The 22,644-nt window shown below is 48.3% G+C and overlaps 1 protein-coding gene and 1 pseudogene across 1 annotated transcript; both read left to right on the top strand.

Annotated features, from left to right (window-relative positions):
* LOC136515795 (potassium channel AKT2-like) overlaps window positions 1–11,865 on the top strand; it is a 56,655-nt pseudogene extending 44,790 nt beyond the window's left edge.
* A 1,264-nt stretch (window positions 11,866–13,129) lies between these two features.
* On the top strand, window positions 13,130–16,214 carry LOC136518065 (uncharacterized). Its single transcript, XM_066511722.1, has 3 exons — window positions 13,130–13,693; window positions 14,822–14,940; window positions 15,695–16,214. Exons 1-3 carry the CDS (start codon window positions 13,250–13,252, stop codon window positions 15,840–15,842), a joined length of 711 nt encoding a protein of 236 aa, XP_066367819.1. The 5' UTR covers window positions 13,130–13,249; the 3' UTR covers window positions 15,843–16,214.
* Window positions 16,215–22,644: the final 6,430 nt, after the last annotated feature.

The raw sequence follows: 22,644 nt of genomic DNA, 5'->3' as shown, positions 1-22,644 counted from the left end.
GCTCAGGCGCACCCGTGGTAGGGCTTGCCTCGACGTGAGCCCGGCGGTGGCATGCTAGCCTCGTGTGCATGCTGTCGTGGTGGGGACCGGAGAAAGGGTGCTTCTGGAGCGGCACAACATGGGAAGGACGATGGCGTAGCCGGTTGGGGTGGAGACGGCCTGGAGGAGACCCCACCAACTCTTGTTCGCGGCCGGCGATGTGCAATGCGTGGGCAATAGTGGCGCACGACGGGTCTCTGATCGGGTTTGGCTTGGGTTCAGGGGAGGAGCGAACGGTGGAGATCTAGGCGGGGCTGGTGGAGCTAGCAGAGGGCACAGGGAGGCCGTGGCGGTGGAACGCAACGGCGAGTGCTGGATCTGCCGGCCATGGCGGAGGCGCGGCTTACTCTTGGTTCTAGACGAGGAAGGAGATGGGGAGTGAGGGCGCTAGAGAGAGAGGGAGAGCCAGAGCAGCGTAGCGCTTTCTCCCATTCTTGGTTGCCGACGAGGACGCGGGAGATGGAGGGACCGCGGCAATGAGCGTGAGGACCGAGTGCGACGGACGGCGCTGTGGGAGCAGGAAGGAGGCGGGCATTGTGGACATCTTTACTAGCCGGATCCACATGTCAGGGCCATCTAACAGTGAAAACACGACGGAAGGTGGACGGAATGGCATGGACGATAAAAAAGTTCTGGCCAGTGGCATATGTGACCTGTGGAACATTTTAGCGGCTTTTAGGCAACTACAATTTTTTATGATGGCACACAGGTAAAAGACTCATCGAATGTTTATTTGATTGATCTTTCCTTCTATATGAAGAAGAAAGAAAAAGGGAAGTAGAACAATTGCTTCATCAAGCAATTTGATGCTGCGAGCTTTGCTGTTGTGCGCTGCGCCCGTAGGTACCTATCGATGTTCTTCGTCATGGACGTGGCATCGACGATCCCGTTCTAGGCCCTTGCCTACTTCATCACTGGCGAGGTCAGGGAGAACGCCGCGTACAGTGTACTGGGCCTCCTACGTCTGTGGCGTCTCCGCAGGGTTAATCAGTTCTTCACCAGGCTCGAGAAGGACATCCGCTTCAGCTACTTCTGGATCCGCAGCACGCGCCTCGCCGCGATTGGTAGCATTTGTCACCGCGCAATTCCGAATTCCGACGACTGAATTCTGAACCATTTGGCGCCGCGCCGCGCGTGCACGCTCAGGTGACCCTGTTTGTGGTCCACTGCGCCGGGTGCCTGTACTACCTGATCGCCGACCGGTACCCGCACCCGGAGAAGACGTGGATCGGCGATGTGATCCCCAACTTCCGGCAGGCTAGCCTACGGATCCGCTACACCACCTCCGTCTACTGGTCCATCACCACCATGACCACCGTCGGCTACGGCGACCTGCACGCCAGGAACACCGTCGAGATGATCTTCAACATCTTCTACATGCTCTTCAACCTCGGGCTCACTGCCTACCTCATCGGCAACATGACCAACCTCGTCGTCGAGGGCACCCACCGCACCATGGAGTTTGTAAGCACTGCTCGCTATTGGACTTAGCTTGGCCTGCAGCAAACTAGCAATCTCATGCTATGTATGCAAAATGAATGACACGATCGACTTGCATTTGGATGCAAAGGAACAGCATAAGGGCTGCGTCGAGCTTCGTGGGCCGGAACCACCTGCCGCCGCGGCTGAAGTAGCAGATCCTGGCCTACATGTGCCTCAAGTTCAGGGCCGAGAGCCTAAACCATCAGCTCATGGACTAGCTACCCAAGTCCATTTGCAAGAGCATCTGTGATCACCTCTTCGTACCGGTCGTCAAGGATGTCTACCTCTTCAATGGGGTCTCAAGAGAAATGCTCCTGTTGTTGGTTTGATCTTCCAACCACAGTGGCCCAACGGCTACTTGGGCCTTGACCTCGCGCCCTGATCGGGGGTGCCCAGTTTATCTATGGCTAGCAGGCTCCCGTCACACTGCGCAATAAATAGAGGTGGGGGCCGGCGGCTCTCAGTACGAGGTTGGCCTGAGCCGTACACCCCACCGGCAAACCCTACTTCGATCTAACAGAGGGGCGCAGCCAGTGACGGAAAGCACCGCCGTCACCACGGCACTACGCCAACACCACTTCACTGCACCACTCCTTCATCGCCCGTCGCTGCCCTAGCGCAGATCTTCACCGGCGTACCTGTGATGGCCGGATCCGCCTCCTCAATGCCTATCGATGGTTTGTGCCTAACCCTAACTCTCCCTCTCCCTCTCTGTCCCTCTCCGTACACACCATTTCTATGAGAAACCCAATGAAACCCCACTGATCTACACCACGGATGGTCCAAAGATTCTAACATTGGTATCAGAGCCATGGTTGCTAGCGTGTGATCTAGATCAGGGCAAAGAAAAGAAGAAAGAAAATGAAACTCTAACCCTAAAGATATTGGATAGTCCGGGGAAGTCTTACTAGGGCTTCCCCGTCGCGGTCACTACCGCCTCACGCGGGATGGAGCACCCGCCGCCGATTTGCTGACGCGCGGGAAGAGAAGCAAAAGAACAGAAAAGAAAAGAACGGATTAGATCCTTTCAGATCTGAGCATATAGACTAGGGTTTTCACTAACCCTAACCCTAACTGGGTGAAGATGGAAACAGAGGGCTCGGATTCAAGAAAACGATGAGATCCGAACCCTAACTCGCTACAGACTCGGGGAAGAAGAAGAATAGGGTGAATCCCTAACCCAAAACCCTAACCCTAACTCGATCCCCATCCCAATCGGTCAAAACCGAGAAGAGCAAACAAGATCCGAAGAAACAGAAAGGGAAAAGGGGATGAGGATGAGGAAGAGTCAGTGGGCTTACCTCGCCGCTGCGCAGCACTGCTGCCTCGCCGACGCGTGGGGAGAAAAAGGCTGAGCACCAGGAGAAGCCTCTCGTCGGACTCAGGCCAAAGGGGCGCCGTGGCCAGGCCGCTCGACGGCAGCGCGCTCACCCGCTAGGGAGCGCACACGCCGGTGAGGGGGCCGACGACGGCGCTGAGGCCCTGCTCGCTCTCATCATTGCCTGCTCTTCGTCGGGCTCGCGCGGCTGAGAGAGTAGAAGGGAGAAAGAAATGAGGCTAGGGTTCCGGGGGAGGCCAGCCGCGGTGGGTTTTGATCGGGCGAAACAGCCGGACGGCCGTCGAATTTGATCCAACGGCGAGGAGTCACCGGGCCACTCAGCGGCCCAGGCGGGCGAGCGCGCCGTGGCGCTTTGCCAGCCTAGGCCCACGTTGCGGCCTGGGTGGCTGCGCGCGCGCGCGTGCTAAGTTGGGCCGGACCGTTTTGCCGGTTGGGCCACAATGCAGTAAAGAATTAAGTCATTTTTTTTCTAATTTTCTAGTAAAATGCAATTTCTTGGAAAATGATAAATGACTCAAAGAAAATTGAAAAGGAGAATTTTCCTGTGGGTAAAATTCAACAATTATGTTCATAGTTCCCGCTGCAAAGATTGTTTTATACTTCGATTAAATTTTGGATTATTTTAATTGGAGGAATAGTCGGTTTATAGTTAAGATAAATTATAATATTGTTATTTTCTGACCAACGTTGATGATAATAATATTATAAGTTTATTTATGAGTTTAAGTTTAAAGTTGAATTATGGTATTGTTATTTTCTAACCAACGTTGATGATAACAATATTATAATTCTATAAGTTTTATGTTTGAAGTTTAAATCTTTGATGAATTTTGCATCAAAGTGATCAATTTTTTAGAGAATAGATAAAGATCAAGGAATGCTCTTAAACTAGAGAAATATATTTTCATGTTTCCGCTGCAATGAAGTTGGTTGTCTTCTAATTAAATTCGAACCAACGGGAGAATTTAATTTTGAGGAGCAGTTCTATGTTTTCAAGATTATTGAATTTCTATACGTTAATTCCATTTCTGCCCAACGGTGATGTGGAATTAATGTAGAAGAATAATGTTTTATTCTATTTCTGCCCAACGGTGATATAGAATAGAACATAAAGATTTCAAAGTTTAATGAGCATTATTGTTGAATATTTTTTCAGACAAAAGACTTCTATGCTTTCATTCTTGAAGGCAGTAAGAGAAATGAGCTGGGTACTTGTGACTCAGATGATGAAATGCCTAAGGGCAAGTTATGTATGAAAGAATGCCATTGCTTAAGGGACTATGTTCTCTTTAAAGAATGGCTTCAAAAGAAAAGAATTCTAGGATATTGATCCAAGAAAAGAGATAGATCAATGAGAGTCTTCATTGAGAAATGTCTTTTATGTACTCTCTGTGAAGAAGAATTTATTTTCAGTTTCACTTATGAGAGTTATAAAAGTCATATACATGTTTAATTTGATTAACATTGGATTAAACATGTGTGTTAAAAGAATATTCGGATTTATTTCTGAATTTGATGATTGAACACGAGCCAATCCTAGCAATTATGTCCGTTCAAAGGAATTATCTCGCATGGCGAGAAAAGTTTGTGATAGTACCCGCTGAAAGGTCATTGTATGGTTTTGGTAATTGAGTGACAACCTAGGTGGACTAATAGTATTTATGTGAGATACACAGGTGATTAGTCCACAGGTACATATGTGTGAGCAACATATGCCATGAAGGTGAAAATGGCTTGGAGATGTTGCAAAGCTCACACATGTGATGATGAAGGAGCTCATTGCACATGAGACATGACATTGAGTCATGTGATCAAGGTGGAGAAGATCAAGACAAGACTTGGCTTGATGGACTAGTTGCAAGCGTGAAGGGCAAGTCGGAGGCTTTGGAGCGATGGACCATGTGGCGGTGAAGCTTGAGCAAGACTTGGCACCGATGGACGAAGGCAACGGTGAAAAGCAAGTGATGTCAAGATCAATGAACCAATATGATCACGTGATGATATGAAGTGGATCATATCATTGTTGATCATGTTGGTGCATGTGTTGCATCAACATTGGAGGAGATGGAATGGAATGCGCAAGGCAAAGGTATAACCTAGGGCATTTCATTTCACCGGTCATAGGTGTGTAGAGAAGTTTGTGATCGGGTTTAGGATAGATGGTCGTACTATCAAGAGGGGCAAACTTGTTTGCATATCGGTCATCTAGTGCCACTCAAGTGATCTAACTTTGCATCATCGCTAGGATCGAGTGGCGTGGCAAGTTGAGTGGCTAATCCTTTGGAAAATGATTATGAAAATGCTAACACACATACACATGGTGGTGTTGGCACATTTACAAAGGAGATAAAGTTGGAGTTGATGTGGATCAACTCGGTGATGAAATAAAGGCGAGAAGGGTTAGGAACTCCACCGGTGGACAGTCCGACGGTGCCACCGACGCCTTTTATAGAAAAGATATGGTCTCACAGAGTGGACCGAACACTGGTCACGTAGTGACCGGACGCTGGGTTCTAGCGTCCGGTCAGTAGTGGCAGTCAGCGGGCAAGCGTCAGTCTTCGATCGGACGCTGGCGTTGGAAGTGACCGGACACTGACAGGGTGCGTCTGGTCAAGGTGACGTGTGATGACGTAGGCAGAGCAGTGTTGCTGGCGGTGACCGGACGCTGGTGCTGCGTCCAATCGCGACCGACTAGACGATGGGGTTGCTGCGTCCGATCAGTTGAAGCTGCTGTGTCCAGTCGTCAGATGACCGTTGAGATCGAATGAATAGCGTTTGAAGGAGGGGACACATGGCGAGTATTGCATGACCGGAGGCTGAGGTCCAGCGTCCGGTCGATCGGACCGGAGCGTCCGGTCGTCCCGACTTTTGCCCAGTGAATGGGTAACGGCTCTATTTGTTCGTGGGGTTATAAATAGAAGCCATGGTCGGCCTTGGGCCGGCAGCTGAGCACACTAGAGCCTTGGTGGCTTGTGTAGTAGTGCTTGGGAGCCCTCCATCTCACATATACTTGATAGTGATTATTCGATTATGTGAGAGAGCGATTCTAGTGGGATTGCATCATGAGGTTGCATCGAGTGGCACTAGGTTATCAAGTTGCAAGCCGGTGGTGCTTGTTACTCTTGGAGGTTGCCACCTCCTAGACGGCTTGGTGGTGGTCTCCGTCGAAGCTCGCAAGAAGCTTGTGCGGTGCTCCGGAGAAGAGCTTTGTGAGGGGCATTGTGCTCGCCCCGCAGGAGCCGCGAACAGCACCTCTAGTTGAGCGTGTCATTGAGCTACCCTCACTTTTGGGGTAGGTTCTTACTGTTCCCGACGTGCGGGCTTGGCGGGTGATGCCAATTAGCCGCCGAACCACCAAGTGAGCGGTCGACACAACGGAGACATAGCGTGTTGGCAAGCACGTGAACCTTGGGAGAAAAATCATCATGTCAATCTTGTTCTTCCCGTTGGTTTGCATCCTCGTTACATAAGCTTGTAGTTACTTTCATATACATTGTGTTTGTGTAGTTGCTCTTGTAACTAGTTAGCTTGTGTAGCTTACTAGTTACCTTCTTACTTGTGTAGCATAGAAGTAGCTCCCTTGCGTGGCTAATTAGGTTTGTGTAACCTTGTTAGTCACTTTGCTTAGTTTGTGTAGCTAAGTATTTGCGCTCTCTAATTTGGCATTGGTTGCCTTGTTGTTGAGCATTGCTAGTGAGCTTAGTTGGCTTTGTGCTTTTGCTTACTAGCATGTATAGGAGCTCCCTTGTTGCTTAAAGTACTAGTGGCATAGGTTTGTGTGACCTTGCTCCTAGAATTGGTTAGGTGAGCTCTAGCTAGCCTGACATCTTTGTTGCTTAATTAGTATCTTTGGAAGGTGCTAGAGAACATAGATAGAGTGGTGTAGTCTTGGCTAGACCGAAAGTTCTAATTCCACACTTGTTTCGGTTAGCCGATGCGATTAATTTTAGAAAGAACTATTCACCCCCCCTCTAGTCCGCCATCTCGCCCCTACACCCGCATGGCGGGAAAAGTTTGAGAAAATACCCGCATGGTGGGGTAAAGTTGGCATAGTATATATGTTAACCAATCCTGCATGGCGGGAGAGTTTGGTATAGTACTTATCCCGCATGGCAGAAGAAGGATGTGATGACTCATGTGCTCTAAGTGTATCCCGCACATGGAGAGAAATTTGGGATAGCTCTTATGCTATCCTAGTATTGACCGTACACTCTGATTGTGTCAAGGTCATTAAGTACTCAATGAATTTAAGAACAAAAGAAAGTTGCATGTGAACCAAAAGATAAGAATGATATGCAAGTGTGACTTGCAGAAGTATTGATAATAATAGACTATGTTGAGTTTTGAAGTGAAATGAGGAAAATGTACTCCTATACGAATTTTGTTTGCATGATGTAATCATATGGATGAAGTAAGTAATCAAAGTTTTCTCATTCACAAGAGTTCAGAATATTTCGAAATTATGGTAGAAAAGTTCATACCACATTTCGAGGGGGAGAAATGTAAGATTAATTAAGAAAGATATTTCCCCATACTTCAGATAATGCAATGTATACTATGCATTGAAGGTAAAAGTGATCTATAAAAGATGAATGTGATCGTTGAGGGAGTAAGACGGTCATAATAACGATACCCCTAAAGTAAAGAAATAGCTAAATTTTTGGACCTTTTATAGTTCCGATAGGAAGATAGCATAGTCGCCTAGTATTCATACTGGACGAGTTCAGAGTTATCAAGGCGGTGCTAAACGCGCCATATGAGTTTTTTAGCAGATTAAACCCAAACTAAGAAATTTGAAGATACACCATCTTTATAGAAGATGGAGTAATCTGGGGGAGCATGGTATGTAGATACCTAAAGCTTGAATAGAAGTGGGACTACATATCCACTACAGTGTTTTAGAGTAACAAATTGCTTAATACATGTTGATGTTGTATGACATATACAACACCTGATGTTAGCTCTTAAAGAAGATGAATAAGTAAATTAGGATCTTGTGATACAGGAGGCTATAGAACAATTGCCTTTTGGCAATGAAGAGTAACAATAGCCCCATATGAAAGAAGTGCCACGAGGCCCCAAAAGGTCTCAAAGAATAAGAAAATCAGATATTTCTGGTGACTAAGGAGTCAATGTTAAGAAAAAAATTAAATAGAGGGTAATTTCACCTCATTTGAAAAAGCCATGAGATGCGTTCACTCGTCTAAATGGCAAGAAGCAAAGGAAGATGAAATGAAATCGATAAATACCAACGATATTTGGGATTTAGAAGAAATTCCCAATGGAGCCAAAACAGTAGGTTGTAATGGGTCTGCAAGACAAATGTGACTCCAAAGGAAATATGGAAAGCTATAAAACGCCACTTGTGGTAAAATGATTTACACAAAGAGAATGAATAGATTATAATGAGAATGCAACGATTCTTTAAGAATCATAATGGTGTTAATAGCACACTACGATTTACAGTTACACCAGAAAGATGTAAAGACACATTCCTCAATGGGGATTTGTATAGAAAAGTTTACATGGCATAACTTAAAAGGTTTTGTCGTGGAAGGAAAAGAACGTAAGGGATGTTGCCTGAAGAAATCTATTTATGGATTAAAGCAAGCTTCAAGACATTGATACTTGAAATTTGACAGTACAATAAAAAAGTTTGGGTTTAAAGAGAATGTAGAGGATAATTGTATTTATGCAAAGTTTAAATATGGGAAATCAATTTCCCTAATCCTGCACATGGATAGCACCTTGCTCGCTAGTAGTGGTGTTAATCTACTGTTGGAGAAGAAGCAGTTCTTGTCCTCAAGTTTCAATGAGAATGATCTTGGTAAAGCGTCATTCGTTTCAGAAATTGGAACTTATCGAGACAAAAGGAAAAGGGGTATTAGAACTATCTCAAGTGTATACTTAGAGAAGATTCTAAAGAAATAAAGTATATATGTGAATAAACCTGCGTCTGTTCCTATAGTCAAGGATAATAATTTTGGGAACTTTCAGTGTTTCAAGAACCAATGTGAGATCGAAAGGACATCCTATATGCTTCAGCTGTTGGAAGCTTAATGAGTGTTTATAAGTAAGAACTTACCCTGACGCAGTTCATGTATTCGAGATGTTTTGGCAGAAGTCTAGTTCAGATATAGATCACTGGAATGGAGTTGAGAATGTTTTGCAATTGTGCAAAGATTTATAGGCCTCATGGTGAGTAAGAAAGAATAAGTACTCTCAAATAGTTGTGGGTACAAATATTAAATTTTGGCGAGATATTTAGTGAAACCCATATAGTAGCTAACACTCGCAGTTAGAATTTTATTGTGGAAAAGCTCCAAAAAACAGTTATGGTGTCATCAAAGATGCATACCCACAGTATAGCTTGTTATGAGGCTTAAGAACATGCGAAATGGTTAAAAGAACTTACATCGAAATTGATAATGGTATACAACAACAATAACCATTTAAGTAGTTCGCTCCTATAACAACGTGTTAAGTGTGCTGCCAAACACATTGACGTTAAAGTTATACGTTGTGAAGAAGAAAGTCCGAAATCATACTAAAAGTATTGAACATATAAGTAACAAGCAAGTGCTTGCGGATCCGCGTACAAAAGGCTTACCACCCAGTGTGTTCAGAGAACACACAGTCGACATGGATTTATGGGAAAGCCTATGATTTCCGGACAATAAAGGGCCCAAAGTTAAAGAATCTGTTTCAGAACAGAGACGTGTATTGTAGCTGTTAAATCTATCGGCGATTGACCGTGACGATGAAACATGCTCTATATACTAATCTGTGATGGAACAAATAAAAGTGAAAGTGATTAAAATCAAAATTTAAAGTTAAAGTATGAGTTGAGATCAAGGAGGAGAATGTTGGTTTGATCTCCCAACCACAGTGGCCCAACGGCCACTTGGGCTTTGACCTCGCGCCCTGATCGGGGGGCGCCCAGTCCATCTATGGCTGGCGGGCCCCCATCACACTGCGCAATAAATAGAGGTGGGGCCGGCGGCTCTCAATACGATGTTGACCTGAGCCGTACACCCCACCGGCAAACCCTACTCCGATCTAACAGAGGGGCGTAGCCAGTGACGGGAAGCACCGCCGCCGCCACGGCACTGCGCCAACACCACTTCACTGCACCACTCCTTCTTCAGCGCCCGTCGCTGCCCTAGCGCAAATCTTCACTGGCGTACCTGTGATGGCCGGATCCGCCTCCTCAATGCCTACCGATGGTCTGTGCCTAACCCTAACTCTCCCTCTCCCTCTCTGTCCCTCTCCGTACACATCATTTCTACAAGAAACCCAGTAAAACCCCACTCAACTACACCACGGATGGTCAAAGATTCTAACACCTGTCCCTGGGCACCAAGATAAAGCCGGAGTACATCCCGCCCAAGGAGAACGTGATCGTGCAGAACGAGGCTCCGGACGACGTGTACGTCGTCGTCTCCGGCGAGGTGGATGTCATACTGCTCGACGGCATCGACGAGCACGTGGAGGCGACGCTGGGGACACGGGACATCTTCGGCGAGGTGAGCGCGCTGAGCGACCGGGCGCAGCCCTTCACGTTCCGGACGAGGACGCTGAGCCAACTGCTGCGGCTGAAGCAGGCCACGCTCAAGGCGGCTATGCAGAGCAGGCCCGAGGACAGCGTCGTCATCATCAAAAACTTCCTCAAGGTTACCGCTTACCAGTCGTCTCGCAGCTCTCTGCAAAAGTCTGAACAAACTGCACCGCGCTCTGCCGCTCTGGGCTGGTGGTGATCACTGAAACGGTTGCAGCATCAGGTCGAGATGCATGGCTTGAACATGAAGGTCGAGGACTTGCTGGCAGACAACACTGGCGAGCATGACGACGACGCGAATGTGCTGATGGTTGCCGCGATGGGAAACAGCGGCTTACTCGAGGACCTCCTCAGGGCAGGGAAGGACGCTGACGTCGGCGACGCCAAGGGCAGAACAGCATTGGTAAGCGAACATACACACGACACGAATCCAGGGCATTCCGCGCATCCATGCACTGCACAGCCATTTGATGCGGACACTGTTGTTGGTGACGCCACTCGCAGCACATCGCGGCGTCCAAGGGGTACGAGGACTGCGTGCTGGTGCTGCTCAAGCACTCGTGCAACGTGAACATCAAGGACGCGCAGGGCAACACGGCGATGTGGAACGCCATCGCGGCGGGGCACCACAAGATCTTCAACATCCTGTACCACTTCGCGCGCGCGTCGAACCCGCACGCCGGCGGAGACGTCCTGTGCCTCGCCGCGCGCCGCGGCGACCTCGACGCGCTCCGGGAGCTCCTCAAGCTCGGCCTGGACGTGGACTCGGAGGACCACGACGGCGCCACCGCGCTGCGCGTGGCAATGGCCGAGGGACAATCCGACGCGGCCAGGTTCCTGATCATGAACGGGGCCAGCGTGGACAAGGCGAGCCTCGACGACGACGGCTCCGGCTCCGGCGCCACGCGGCTAACAATGTCGCCGACCGTACTTCGCGAGCTGCTGCGGAAGCGGGAGCTCGGCCACTCGATAACCATCGTTGACTCCCCAGCGGTAGTCCCGGACGGCGGCTCGTCGGGGCACTGCCGTCCAGGCAGATTACAGAGCAGAAGCTCGGAGCCTCGGACAACCAGCGCTGGCCTCGGGTGAGCATATACAAGGGCCACCCTTTCCTTAGAAACCGCAGCTCTGAAGCTGGCAAGCTGATCAATCTGCCAGGCACCATGGAAGAATTCAAAGCCATCGTCGGTAGGCGCAGAAAGCAGAGTTCATTCAGCTAACTGCAGTTGCAGTGGCAAATTAATTGAAGTACTGAAGTATTCTATCGCGCTTTTCTTTTTCTTCAGGTAAGAAATTGAAAGTTGATGCGGAGAAGGCGCTGATCGTGAACGACGAAGGAGCGGAGATCGACTCCATTGACGTGATCCGGGACAAAGACAAGCTGTTCGTGGTCACCGAAGAAGATCTGAGGAGGCTGGCATCAATGGACTCGCTGTCTTCATCATAGCGTTTGTAGATCCAGGTTTTTCCATAGCAAGTCACACGGGTAGATGTGCATCCAACCAAGAGTATTGTATGTTTAATAACCGAGTCATCTCTGTGCGTGCAATTATGACACATATCTACTCATGCAAGTTATCCACATTAATAACCCACGTCATCCATTAAAATGTATTTATTTATCCACATCAGTAATACCATACAATCCACTAAAAGTTTATTCACGATACCCACAGCAACACGCGAGGTATGCTTATCGTATCTTATAATCATAAACTCTACTAGCATTCTATCTTAACGTGTAAGTCATCAACATCATTGATCTCCTACAAAATGTCATGTCATCCCTAGCTACTAACTTTTAACCTTTTAATGTAAGTTATACAGGTCGTCTCAACTAAGTGTAATTACTATTTTTAATAATATAAAAATATACAAGACATCCATATATTGTTATTGTTTTATTGTTCCATCGTCTTATAATTCAAGTTCTACCAAATTATATTAGTTGTTTTAATTGATTCTTTAATTGCATTGGCTAATTTTGATAAGAACCGATGCAAGCAGTCACCCCGGAGTGGGGCAAGTTCTAGCAGGGGCAGAGGAGTGGGCAGCAGCGGTGGTAATCCGCTGGAAGAGGCACGTTTGATGAAGAAAGGCAGAAGTGCGGAACCATCCCAGCAGCTTGTCCAGCTACAACCCAAATATGCCTTATATCTTGGGAGTCACAATGAGACTGGCTTTTCGCATGAGCAAGGGTCCGGCTAGAGTATACACACCCTAACTATTAGACCGAGGGATTCAAAAAGACAATGAGTTAGCTAGCTTATTTTTATCTCATCGCTCATGCATGTTTATCCTTGAGGAAAACCAAACTTGCATCTCCCCCACCCAACCATATGCATGACATATTCGCAGCTCACCTTCACACCACACCTCTATTTGTATTTTGTCGATAGAGTTACTTCCTCCGTTCTATTTTATCTAACACAAGTTAAAACGACACGGTCTTCTGGGTTACACTTTTATCATTCATTTGCTTTATATTATATTATTTATACTTATAAATTTATAATCATTGGATAGTATAATTTCTTACCAATCTAGTCATATAAAGTTTGGACTACTATTTTCTGTGCCGATCGAAGTATATTAAACTGTTGACCGTACTTACTTTAACGAAACACCTGATTTATTAGAGGGGGGCGTATATTAACTCTGACCTGTGCGGGTTGCCCGCCTTCCACTTTAAAACAAGAAAGAACGTTACATCACGCACACACGCGCACCAAAGCCAAGCCCAGCACTCGACACCACCACACCACAGCGCGCACACGCACCGAGCCGCGTGCACACGACACGCACCTCACGGCGGCAGCGGGAGTAGATCGATGGGGAGCAGCGGGGGCAGCAGCGAGCACTTCCTGCGGCAGCTGAGTTCGAGCGACGGCGGCGGCGCGCCGCACCAGCTGCAGCAGCGGGAGTGGGAGTGCGGCGGCGGCACCGGCACCGGCAGCAGGCGCGGGTCGCGGCGCTGGTCCAGGAAGAAGGCCAGCAGGGCGCGGGGACACCGCCGGTTCTGCAGGACGGAGGAGGCTGCGGCGGCGGCGGGGCGGAAGCGGGTGATGGTGGTGGTGGACCAGAGCTCCGGCGCCAAGCACGCCATGATGTGGGCGCTCACCCACGTCGCCAACAAGGGCGACTTCCTCACCCTCCTCCACGTCCTGCCGCCGCAGAGCGGGAGCGGCGGTAGCGGTGGCAGCCGCGGCGTTGCGGAGGACGCCTCCGCGCTCGCCAACTCCCTCGGCGCGCTTTGCAAGGCCTGCAAGCCTGAGGTGCGTCTAGCCGTCTACTTCTTCACTCATGCGCAGCTTGTTTCTACATGTTTTTTTTTACAACTTGTTTCTACATGTTGTATACTTGTATCCACAGTAAACAGATATAAGGCATGCTCGTCGCATTTTGTTTCAGAACTTCAGTTACACTGAAATGAAGACATAGGTGTTTGACGTTCTCATTTAGCATTTGATTCGGCAAATATGGACATTGCTTTCGAGTTCATTTTAAGACTTCTGAGCATGCCCGTGAGGTGTTCAACAATGTGCATTATGACCTTAATCTGCGCTAACAATAATAAGGCACGGTTTGGATTGCGGGATTTTTTTTCCCGTTTCCTGCGGGTTTTTTTTCCGTAAAAACAAGTTGATTCTTATAAAATCCCTGTACAATTTCTATAAAATTCCTAAGATTCCCAGAGACCCAAGAGACTGAACTTTCAAGCTCACAATTGCAGGGAGCTGAATCCTGATGGAAATAAAAAATGCTACCTTTACCGAGTTAGTTAGTCCAAACTCAAAAGCTTTGCTTCTTTATGCAATGCATGTGGTGAAATTTGTACTTACAGAGTCATACGGTTGGCCCTGTGGCTTTTTCTTGGATCAAGTTGTTTGGGTTCTTGGGCCACTACTGACTGCCTGCCTGGGCGCAAGAGTTACGCGAGTAGGTGGCTAGATCTGATCCGAACGTTCATGAAAAGAGATGCCATCATAGCCACCCTTTTATTGATGGATCATGGCAGGCCTAAAGCTAAAAAGGGTCTCATCTTCCTAAAAAGCAAGATGCTCAGAATTATATCCTGGTCTCCCAAACAATTGAGAAAGAAATGCCTTTATTAGGAACTAATAACAAGTTCAGTCTCTGCACAAAATTTTCTGACCTTGTTTAATAGGAACTAATAACAGGTACAGTCAAACTGTAAATTTTTTCCCCTTATGCCTTATCGTTTGTTTGTACAAAAGAAAAACTACTGTGGCATATTTCAGTGTACTTGAGTCACTGTGTGTTGCAGTGGAAGCATGCGCAGCTGCTCGTCTTTTAGCCCGTGAAACGGGTGTGCTCATGCATCACGGTATCCGATCTCTGGTGCGATATGACACAAAATTGTTTGGTGATGGACGTTACAGGTGGAGGTGGAGGCGCTTGTGATCCAGGGGCCCAAGCTGTCGACCATCCTCAGCCAGGTGAAGAAGCTGGAGGCGTCCATGCTGGTGCTCAGCCAACGCAAGCCCTCGCCTTTCTGCTGGTAAGCACTGCCACTGCACTGCACACACACACACACAACATGCATGTCATGTGCACGCACCGCCTTCTCATCCAATCCGCCTGCGATGTGTCCCTCGTCACGGATCGGATCATTCAGTATTTCAGTTGGGCTGTGCCGTGCAAAGGTGAAAGAGGGAGGGGAGGGAATAGAATCTCGCGGAGCTGGCACAGCCTATCACACTGCTGTTCGTGCCCATTATTCTTCAGAATTCAGAAACAAATGCCTGAAACTCCCAGAGAGCATGTACTGTATATTTTTAGCAGCTGAAGTTTTCTTTCTTGGTAGCAAGAAAGAACTGTTTGACAAGCTGTCAACTTTAAGATGAACATGAGACCAGTGTAGGGGCAGGGATGGGATGGTCAAGCACTAGCAGACAGCAACAGCCATGTGCCATCCATAAACCGGAGATGCCTTTCCCTTGTCCTTGCAGTTTAAATTCGATTCCATCTCCCGAATGGAGCAAAGCAACCAGCAAGAACCGTAGGGGTACTACTGTCACTGTGTGCCCTGGCAGTCGTTGCTCTTGTACGCCTGTGAAAGTAAAAACATCCGGAAAGAAAAGTTTAAAACCACACGAAAAAGCTTACATACAGCGTCAGAAAAAAGTTACTATGCCAAAGTCACCTTTTCACCACTTGTATAATCAAATTAAGCTTCCATGTTTATGTATCTACCTGCTAGTAGAGTAGTAGATTGCTGATGCGTGGGTGGCCGTTGTGAACAAACATTGCAGCTTCCTGCGGAGCAGCAGCGAGGAGCTGGTGGAGGAGTGCATCAACCGGGCGGAGTGCCTGACGCTGGCGGTGCGGCGGCAGAGCAAGGGCGTCGGCGGCTACCTCGTCAGCACCCGGTGGCAGAAGAACTTCTGGCTCCTCGCTTGATCGATCCACAAGGCCTCCGCCTCCGCCTCCCCTCCCGGTGGCAGAAGATTTTACTGCCCGGGCTAAGCTTTTCACAAGGCCAATAAGTAACCACTACTGCATCTATTGATCTACTATAACCTCCAGTGTCCTAGGGTGTGCCAGTGTGCGTGTGTGCCTGATCCTCTCTCTCTCTCTGATGCGCTGCTGTATTCTATCGTCTTGGTTTAGCTGTGCTGCTGTAGCTGTTGTGTAGTAAAGCCAGAAGCTGACCTGTCTGTTCTGCCGGAAATCTGTCTGTTTGTAGAGCAGGGTGCAGGAAACTAGAATTTGTGTATTGTGCGATGTGTTTGTTTGCTCGCTGAAATGCTAAGTACGGAGTTCCATAATGAACTTACCTGTTCGGCAGGCCGTAAACGATTGTGGATTATAAGCTGGAACAGTATTTTTTTCTCACATCAAACCAGACAAAGCAGCCAGCCCAACAAGTTGGATGTGTGTTGACCAACTGTCCCCTCTTGCTCTCTCAATGTTGTCCTACCCTAATATGCTCTCCAAAACGCTGGAAGCCAACTGTGTCAAACAAACTTGATTCCATGTCAAAGCTAAACTTGCTAATCGTAGTGAGTAGTGACTGCCTACAACTACAATAGGACGACAACCCCGGTTAAACCCTCGCCCCCCACCTGGCCCAGATCAATAACGCGCAGCAGTGACTGGTTCAGATCAGGCAGGCTCCTAAACACACGGTCGGCATGGTAGTCACCACTCACCAACAACGCACGGTGTCCCCGTCCCCAGTCCCCAGACCCGAGCCCAGGATCCGAGAACAAACCGGTCGGCATCGGCCTCGGCCTCGGCCCGCGCGGGGACGCCGACGGATGGAGCGATGGACACGGCGACAAATCCGGCAGGCAGTCAGGGACCATTGCTGGCTTGCTCGCCTTGAATCTTCTTCACTGCCGCACAGGGGGCGAGCCGGTGGTGTGTCATGTGTGTGTGCAGCACAATTATGGCCCGCGGATGGGAGGCGGCAAACAGTCTCTTCCTTGGTTTCTACACCGATAAGCTCGACGGGTGCTCGTGGGTTGCGAGAGAAAAACACTATTGTGTGGCTCAAACCAACGAAGGAACAGCCTGAAGGGGGCCGGATGGTCGATCGTCCCCGCGACCCCGCCCCGTGGCCCGCGCCCGTTCCCGCTCCGCTCGGCGGCATCGCGGCGTCATGATGGTGCGTACCGGGGCGACTGGTGCGGCGAGGGTGGTGGTGCTACGTAGCTGGGCGCAGGCTTTTACCACCACGGGTGCTGGGTGCAGGCGGGGCTCATCATGAACCATCATTCCCGGGAGTTGAAGGCTGTGTTGGGTCTCAGCCGCTCCGCTGCGGTCGTCTGCCCTGATTGCGGCAGTTTTGTACGCTCCCCGGTGCCGTCGTGATGGCGTACAGCGAAGTAGCGAACCTTTTGCTTTTCAGTTCTACTGTTCGATCTCGTGCTGGAAGATGAAGAAGACGACGCGGCAGTTACGCTTCCTTCCGGGCCTCGCGATGGTGTACGGTGAACTTTTATCTTTTCAGTTCTATACTGTTTGATCTCGTGCTGTAAGGTGAAGAAAAGGTAGTAAGGGTATAGAAGATGCGCAAACTGACCATGAAAAGAAAATTCTTGGACCTTTTTGAAGGCAGGAATTTTATATAAATTTCATTCACAGGAAACAGTCTATTTTCATAGAAAAAAATGTAGAAAATAGGAAAAATTCTCTTGTTCTAAAGAGGGCCTAAACTAGTTCCCCCAAAAAAAAAAAGAGGGCCTAAACTGAAAACTGGTTGATAGTAGCAGAAAAGAGAGCTATTACATACTAGGCGATGTTGAATCTCTTTAAGGTCGTGATTTTTTTTCTTCTTATAATCAGATTCTTATTGAAAAGAAAACAAGAATCCTACCGGAGGCTTTGATTAAGATCGCCACTTTAGAATTTATTTTAAGAAATCACTTCAGAATTTTGAACTGGTACAATCAAGATTCAAGAACCGAAAGAGCCAGCAGATATGATGATTATAAACGAATTGATTATGAGCAACATATCCCGGGATCTACATTTCAGCTTGTCTAAGCGCCGCGTGCGTGCTCACCGTCCGAAACGCTGTTCGCGTCGATGTTCATGACCATGCTGTAAACGATTTATAACCCTCTTAACGAAACACGTGTCAACGGGTACATTCTCCAAAAAATTTTTTGATTAGAAGCTAAAAAAATGGTCTAATAATGGAGCTTGAGCTGAGCTCAGCATTTGGATTTTGGAGCCCCAGTCCCCAGAGGCCAGAGGCCAGAGCCAGGCTCGGTGTGCCGAACACAACGGGAGGCCGCGAGTGTTTGGTTCGCGGGCTCCTCTTGGACCACAGCGGGAGCATGGGATGGGCTGGAGACAGCGGCCCATAGACATGGGTCCCCCTGCGGGCTGCGGCGCCTTGTGGCTCTGCGGCGTCGTTCGGTCCGGCGTGTGCCGCCGTGCCAGTTCGGCCCAACGAACTCGACATTGACGTTGCTTCTCTATCGCAGACCACCACCAGAAGCAGCACGCAATGACGCAAGTACTAGGCCACTGCCACGTCCGCAAAAGAATGCAATTATGAAATCATACCGGTCAAAATAACTTAAGCTCCATCAAGTATATAGTAAATAATACTAGCATTTATATCTTTAAATAAATTTATTATAAAAATATATTCTATAACTAATTTAATAATATTTATTTTGTCTTATGAGTGTTAGTATACTTTTTCATATAATTTTAGTCAAAATTTAGACCGTTTAATTTCTTAAAATGTGAATTATATTTTTCTTTGTGGACGGACGGAGTACCTACATAGTACAGACTACAATTAGCCTGTTTCGCTGGTTGGTTTATGGGCTGATAAGTCCGACTGGTGCTGGTTTGTTGTGAAAGAAAAATAATGTTGACCGACTGATAAGCCCTGACTGAAACCAACAAGCGAACAAGCTGAATGACGCAATGACGCGTCTCTGCAGTTGGTGCACCTCGTTGCCAGCTGACGGCCATCGCGTCTAAAAATGGCCATGCCCATAGCCAAAAATTGGCTAGAATCCGAAATCCCGATGGCGCGCCCTGATCGATCACGCGGAGCAAAGTGGAGAACTGGAGATAGGCCAGCGGGCACTTGGCAAAAACGCGAGAGGTCCATCCCCGCACGTCTCGAGGGCCACCAAATATGGCTCACTGATCAGTGATCAATCGGGTCGCCGTCCTACTCCTACTCCTACTCCTGCCATTCGGCAGCGCACGCGACGCGGATGCCGGATGCTTCACCGGGGCGGGCGTGCACATTTCAGACGAAATGCATATATGGTGGCCCGTTTATTTGTGTACCGGCACTGCGCAACTGCCTTCTAGTTGGAGCATCCCCGGTTTTCGACTTCAACGGCCGGGAAGGACGCGAGCCGTGGCACAACTGTCCATCATCGTCACAAGGTCGCGGTTGTCATCACTGGTCAATCATGGTCGCCGTCCGAACTGAGAGTGGGATGCAGCGACCAACCCTTGTTGGACACTAAAAGCGTGTTTGTTTGAGGGATCGACTCATCTAGCTAGAATGGAGTGGTCCACCTTAAGGCCACCTTAGGTTCGCGGAGCTTATCCATCATCAACCTGTAATTAAGCTGCTGATGAGTACCCTATCAGAAAAGGTTCATTAGTACAAACAGCATTTGTGACTTCCCAAAAAAATGTGACTACAAAATTAAGAAAACACAAAAGCGAATGAGAACGCCGAAGTCATGCATATATGGTGTTAATTAGATATCTTCTTCTGTTTCCATCAGACCCCAAAGCCAGATACTCATTCACACAAGAAACGGAACAAATTAATTAATAACTGGCCAACTTTATCATATAGACACACATATAGCAAGCCAGCAGGAGATATGCGGGCATCCCGGCAGTGCCAGCCAATGCTCTGCAAACGTGCCCGTTTCTGCTGCCTCCTCACTTCCTCAGGTATAAGTAGCAGAGAGGAACACAAAGAAGCAACTGCAAGGAACGATCGAACTGGTCCGGGAGCCGGGAGGTCCAGGCACGAGGCCAGCTGATCGATCATCACCATTCACCAAGGATACCGTGGGAGAGAGTGAGTGAGAGAGAGATGGCCGTCGCCAAGGAGGTAGTCGCCGTCGTGACTCTGCTTCTCGGGCTGACGTCGTGCACGACATCATCGACGGCGGCAGCGACGGCAGGGACAGGGAGTGCGCGATGGAGGGAGGAGGACTGTGGTGGTGTGCGGGGAGAGGTGACATACGACCACAGGGCCCTGGTGCTGAACGGCACCAGGAGGTTGCTGTTCGCCGGGGAGATGCACTATCCACGGAGCACGCCAGAGGTAATGCTGCTGCTGCGTGCCTGCACTTTTTCTTGCATAATTTTGCTCCCTGTTGCTCAATAAGATCGATGTCAGCTGTATTGCTATTTTATATTTAGGGCGGGCGCGGGAGTTTTACCTGAGTCTCAGTCGTTTGATTGCGCGTACGTGTACGTCTTTGTGTTAGAACAAAATGGATCCATGAGGGACGATATGAAACGCTTATAGATTTGTACATTATTCTGCTTTAGCCTCACGGTTTGAGATTCAGGGTATTTTTTGGAGGATCGGAGCAGCGATCGACGTGGAAGTATGCACGGTCGTTACGTACGAATAGTCGAGTAGGCTGGCACTAGAGATGTACCACTACGGACCAAAGCAGCAAATGCTCCGCCGGCTCTAACAAGTGACAGATGGAGGATCGGACTGCAGGCGTGTTTGCCTCGGCCCACCCGCCCGCGCCTCTCGCTCGTCGTCATCGGTTTTTGGCGCTCGGCCTGGCGGACCGCGCGTGGCGGTGGCACACTGGCATCCACGGCGTCGGCGCGGCGTGCGTGTTCCACCGCCCCCCGGTGCTCGTGCGCCGGACGCACTGCCCAGTGCCCACGGCGCCCTTGGTGCTGAATCGCCTGTGGCTAGTACTGCAACCATTTCGCTAGCTAGTCCTAATGGAAGTTGGAGTGGACGATCAACGCCTCCACGATCCACCCTCCCGGCCGGCTTTAACGAAAGGCCCGGAAGCGAAAATTAAAAGAAACGCCGCATGCAGGTTGCAGGGCGCAGGCACAACTGCTTCCGGTTGATAAAACAACATTGATTGAAACACACCATCAGTGATATGATCACCGCGTACTGGAAAGCGCAAAAGCGCAATAACCTAGGTACGTCAACGTGATTGCCAACTGAAAGTTGGAAGCCGTGACCTGCCCCTGCTGCTCTTGATCTCTTCTCTGTTCTCTCGCATGCTAGTTATTGCCGGTTGCTCTGTTATTCACTTGACTTGAGCATGGCATGGATGCATCTCTGCCTCCACACGTTCAAGTTCGAGTGAGCTAGCTAGCTAGTAGTCCGGTGGTAGCATACTCGCTAGTACTGCACGTTTCGTTGGTTCTGGGCTTCCAAGCACAAGGCTGACACATCTATACAGAAACGAGAATATATTCTTTCTGAGTTCTGACACAATTAAAATCGGGCTTGCTCGTGAACCTGGCTACATACTGGAACGGCTTGTATTGTATTCTTGGATCGAGGCCACACAAGTGGACGCATGTGCCTCTACGACAACCATGGCTCCGCCGACGCCGGCCATCCTCCCTCCTGCAGGTCCGGCATCGTGGGATGCGGCTGCCTGCCGTAGCTCGGTGCCTCGGTGTCTCCTTCGATGTTGCAGCATCAAGCTTCAGGCTCTGCAGCCTGGCAATCTTCAAATTCCTCGCATGTGACATAATTGGCTATTGGTCAACTTATCTAGCGTGGGAACATGGAACATTTCAGTATTTCACATGCACGTTCAGAATGGAATATCTGAAACTATACACCTTCATGGATTCTGTCTTCACAAATTTTGCACACAAACAGAGCAGAGATGTCAGCAATGAGTTTAAGAAACTGAGCTGACTTTTGAACTTAGTTCTGAAAAAGATGAGTTTCCTGTGTGAATTTCATGTCATGTACTGCCATGGCTTGAAATAAAATGGCAATAGCTCTTGTGTGTATTTGCCTATTTGGTACCTGACAATAGCCTCTGAGCAATATCTGTTCACTTCTAAATTTTCAGCTTGCATGCTTAACTAATTTGGTCAGTCATTTGGGTTCTGAAGTTATGCTGTGTGAGCAAGTGAACAATTGAACTTTTGATCTTGTCACCTTGCTGTTAAGTGCTGTGACCATGTGCGCTTCTGAGAAGGACTGTTATATGAACTTGTTTTGGTTCTGTGAGTGCTCTGATAATTTTTTAGGCTGCAAACGATTGATAATTAATATAGATGATTCTATAGAAATATTTATATATATACATTCATCTTATTCATTTGTATAAAAAAGCAACAAAGTGACTTACAAAGATCGTATTAATTCTTGATCATAGATGGGTGTATGCATTAAACAGTTTGCGGTGAAATAGATGGTTTACTGTACAAGTTTCCATTTAGCCGTGTGTTGTGACGTGGCAAGTGCCCTTAGTTGTCGATTTGCTCATTATTTGGGTCGCGTGTTGCTGCATTTAGTTTGTTTGCCAGGGATTTTACTACTAGGCGTGTCCGGTATGCGGCACATGTGTACGCATATAGGTCTACGGCTACACAAAATAAAATAAGGATGAACACATCTCGATCTCTGGTCAAATAACACTTCTCGATCTATTCTAGGGTGCGTGGTATCACTTGTCCAGTGTCCACGGAACATGCAGAGTTTTGGGATGCCCCGATCACTGTAAATTGCTAGCTCTATCAC

Source organism: Miscanthus floridulus, chromosome 17 (genome assembly GCF_019320115.1).
Source record: "Miscanthus floridulus cultivar M001 chromosome 17, ASM1932011v1, whole genome shotgun sequence".
Taxonomy (NCBI): Eukaryota; Viridiplantae; Streptophyta; class Magnoliopsida; order Poales; family Poaceae; genus Miscanthus; species Miscanthus floridulus.
Note: the sequence above shows the minus strand (reverse complement) of the source record. Positions and strands in the feature narration are given on the sequence as shown.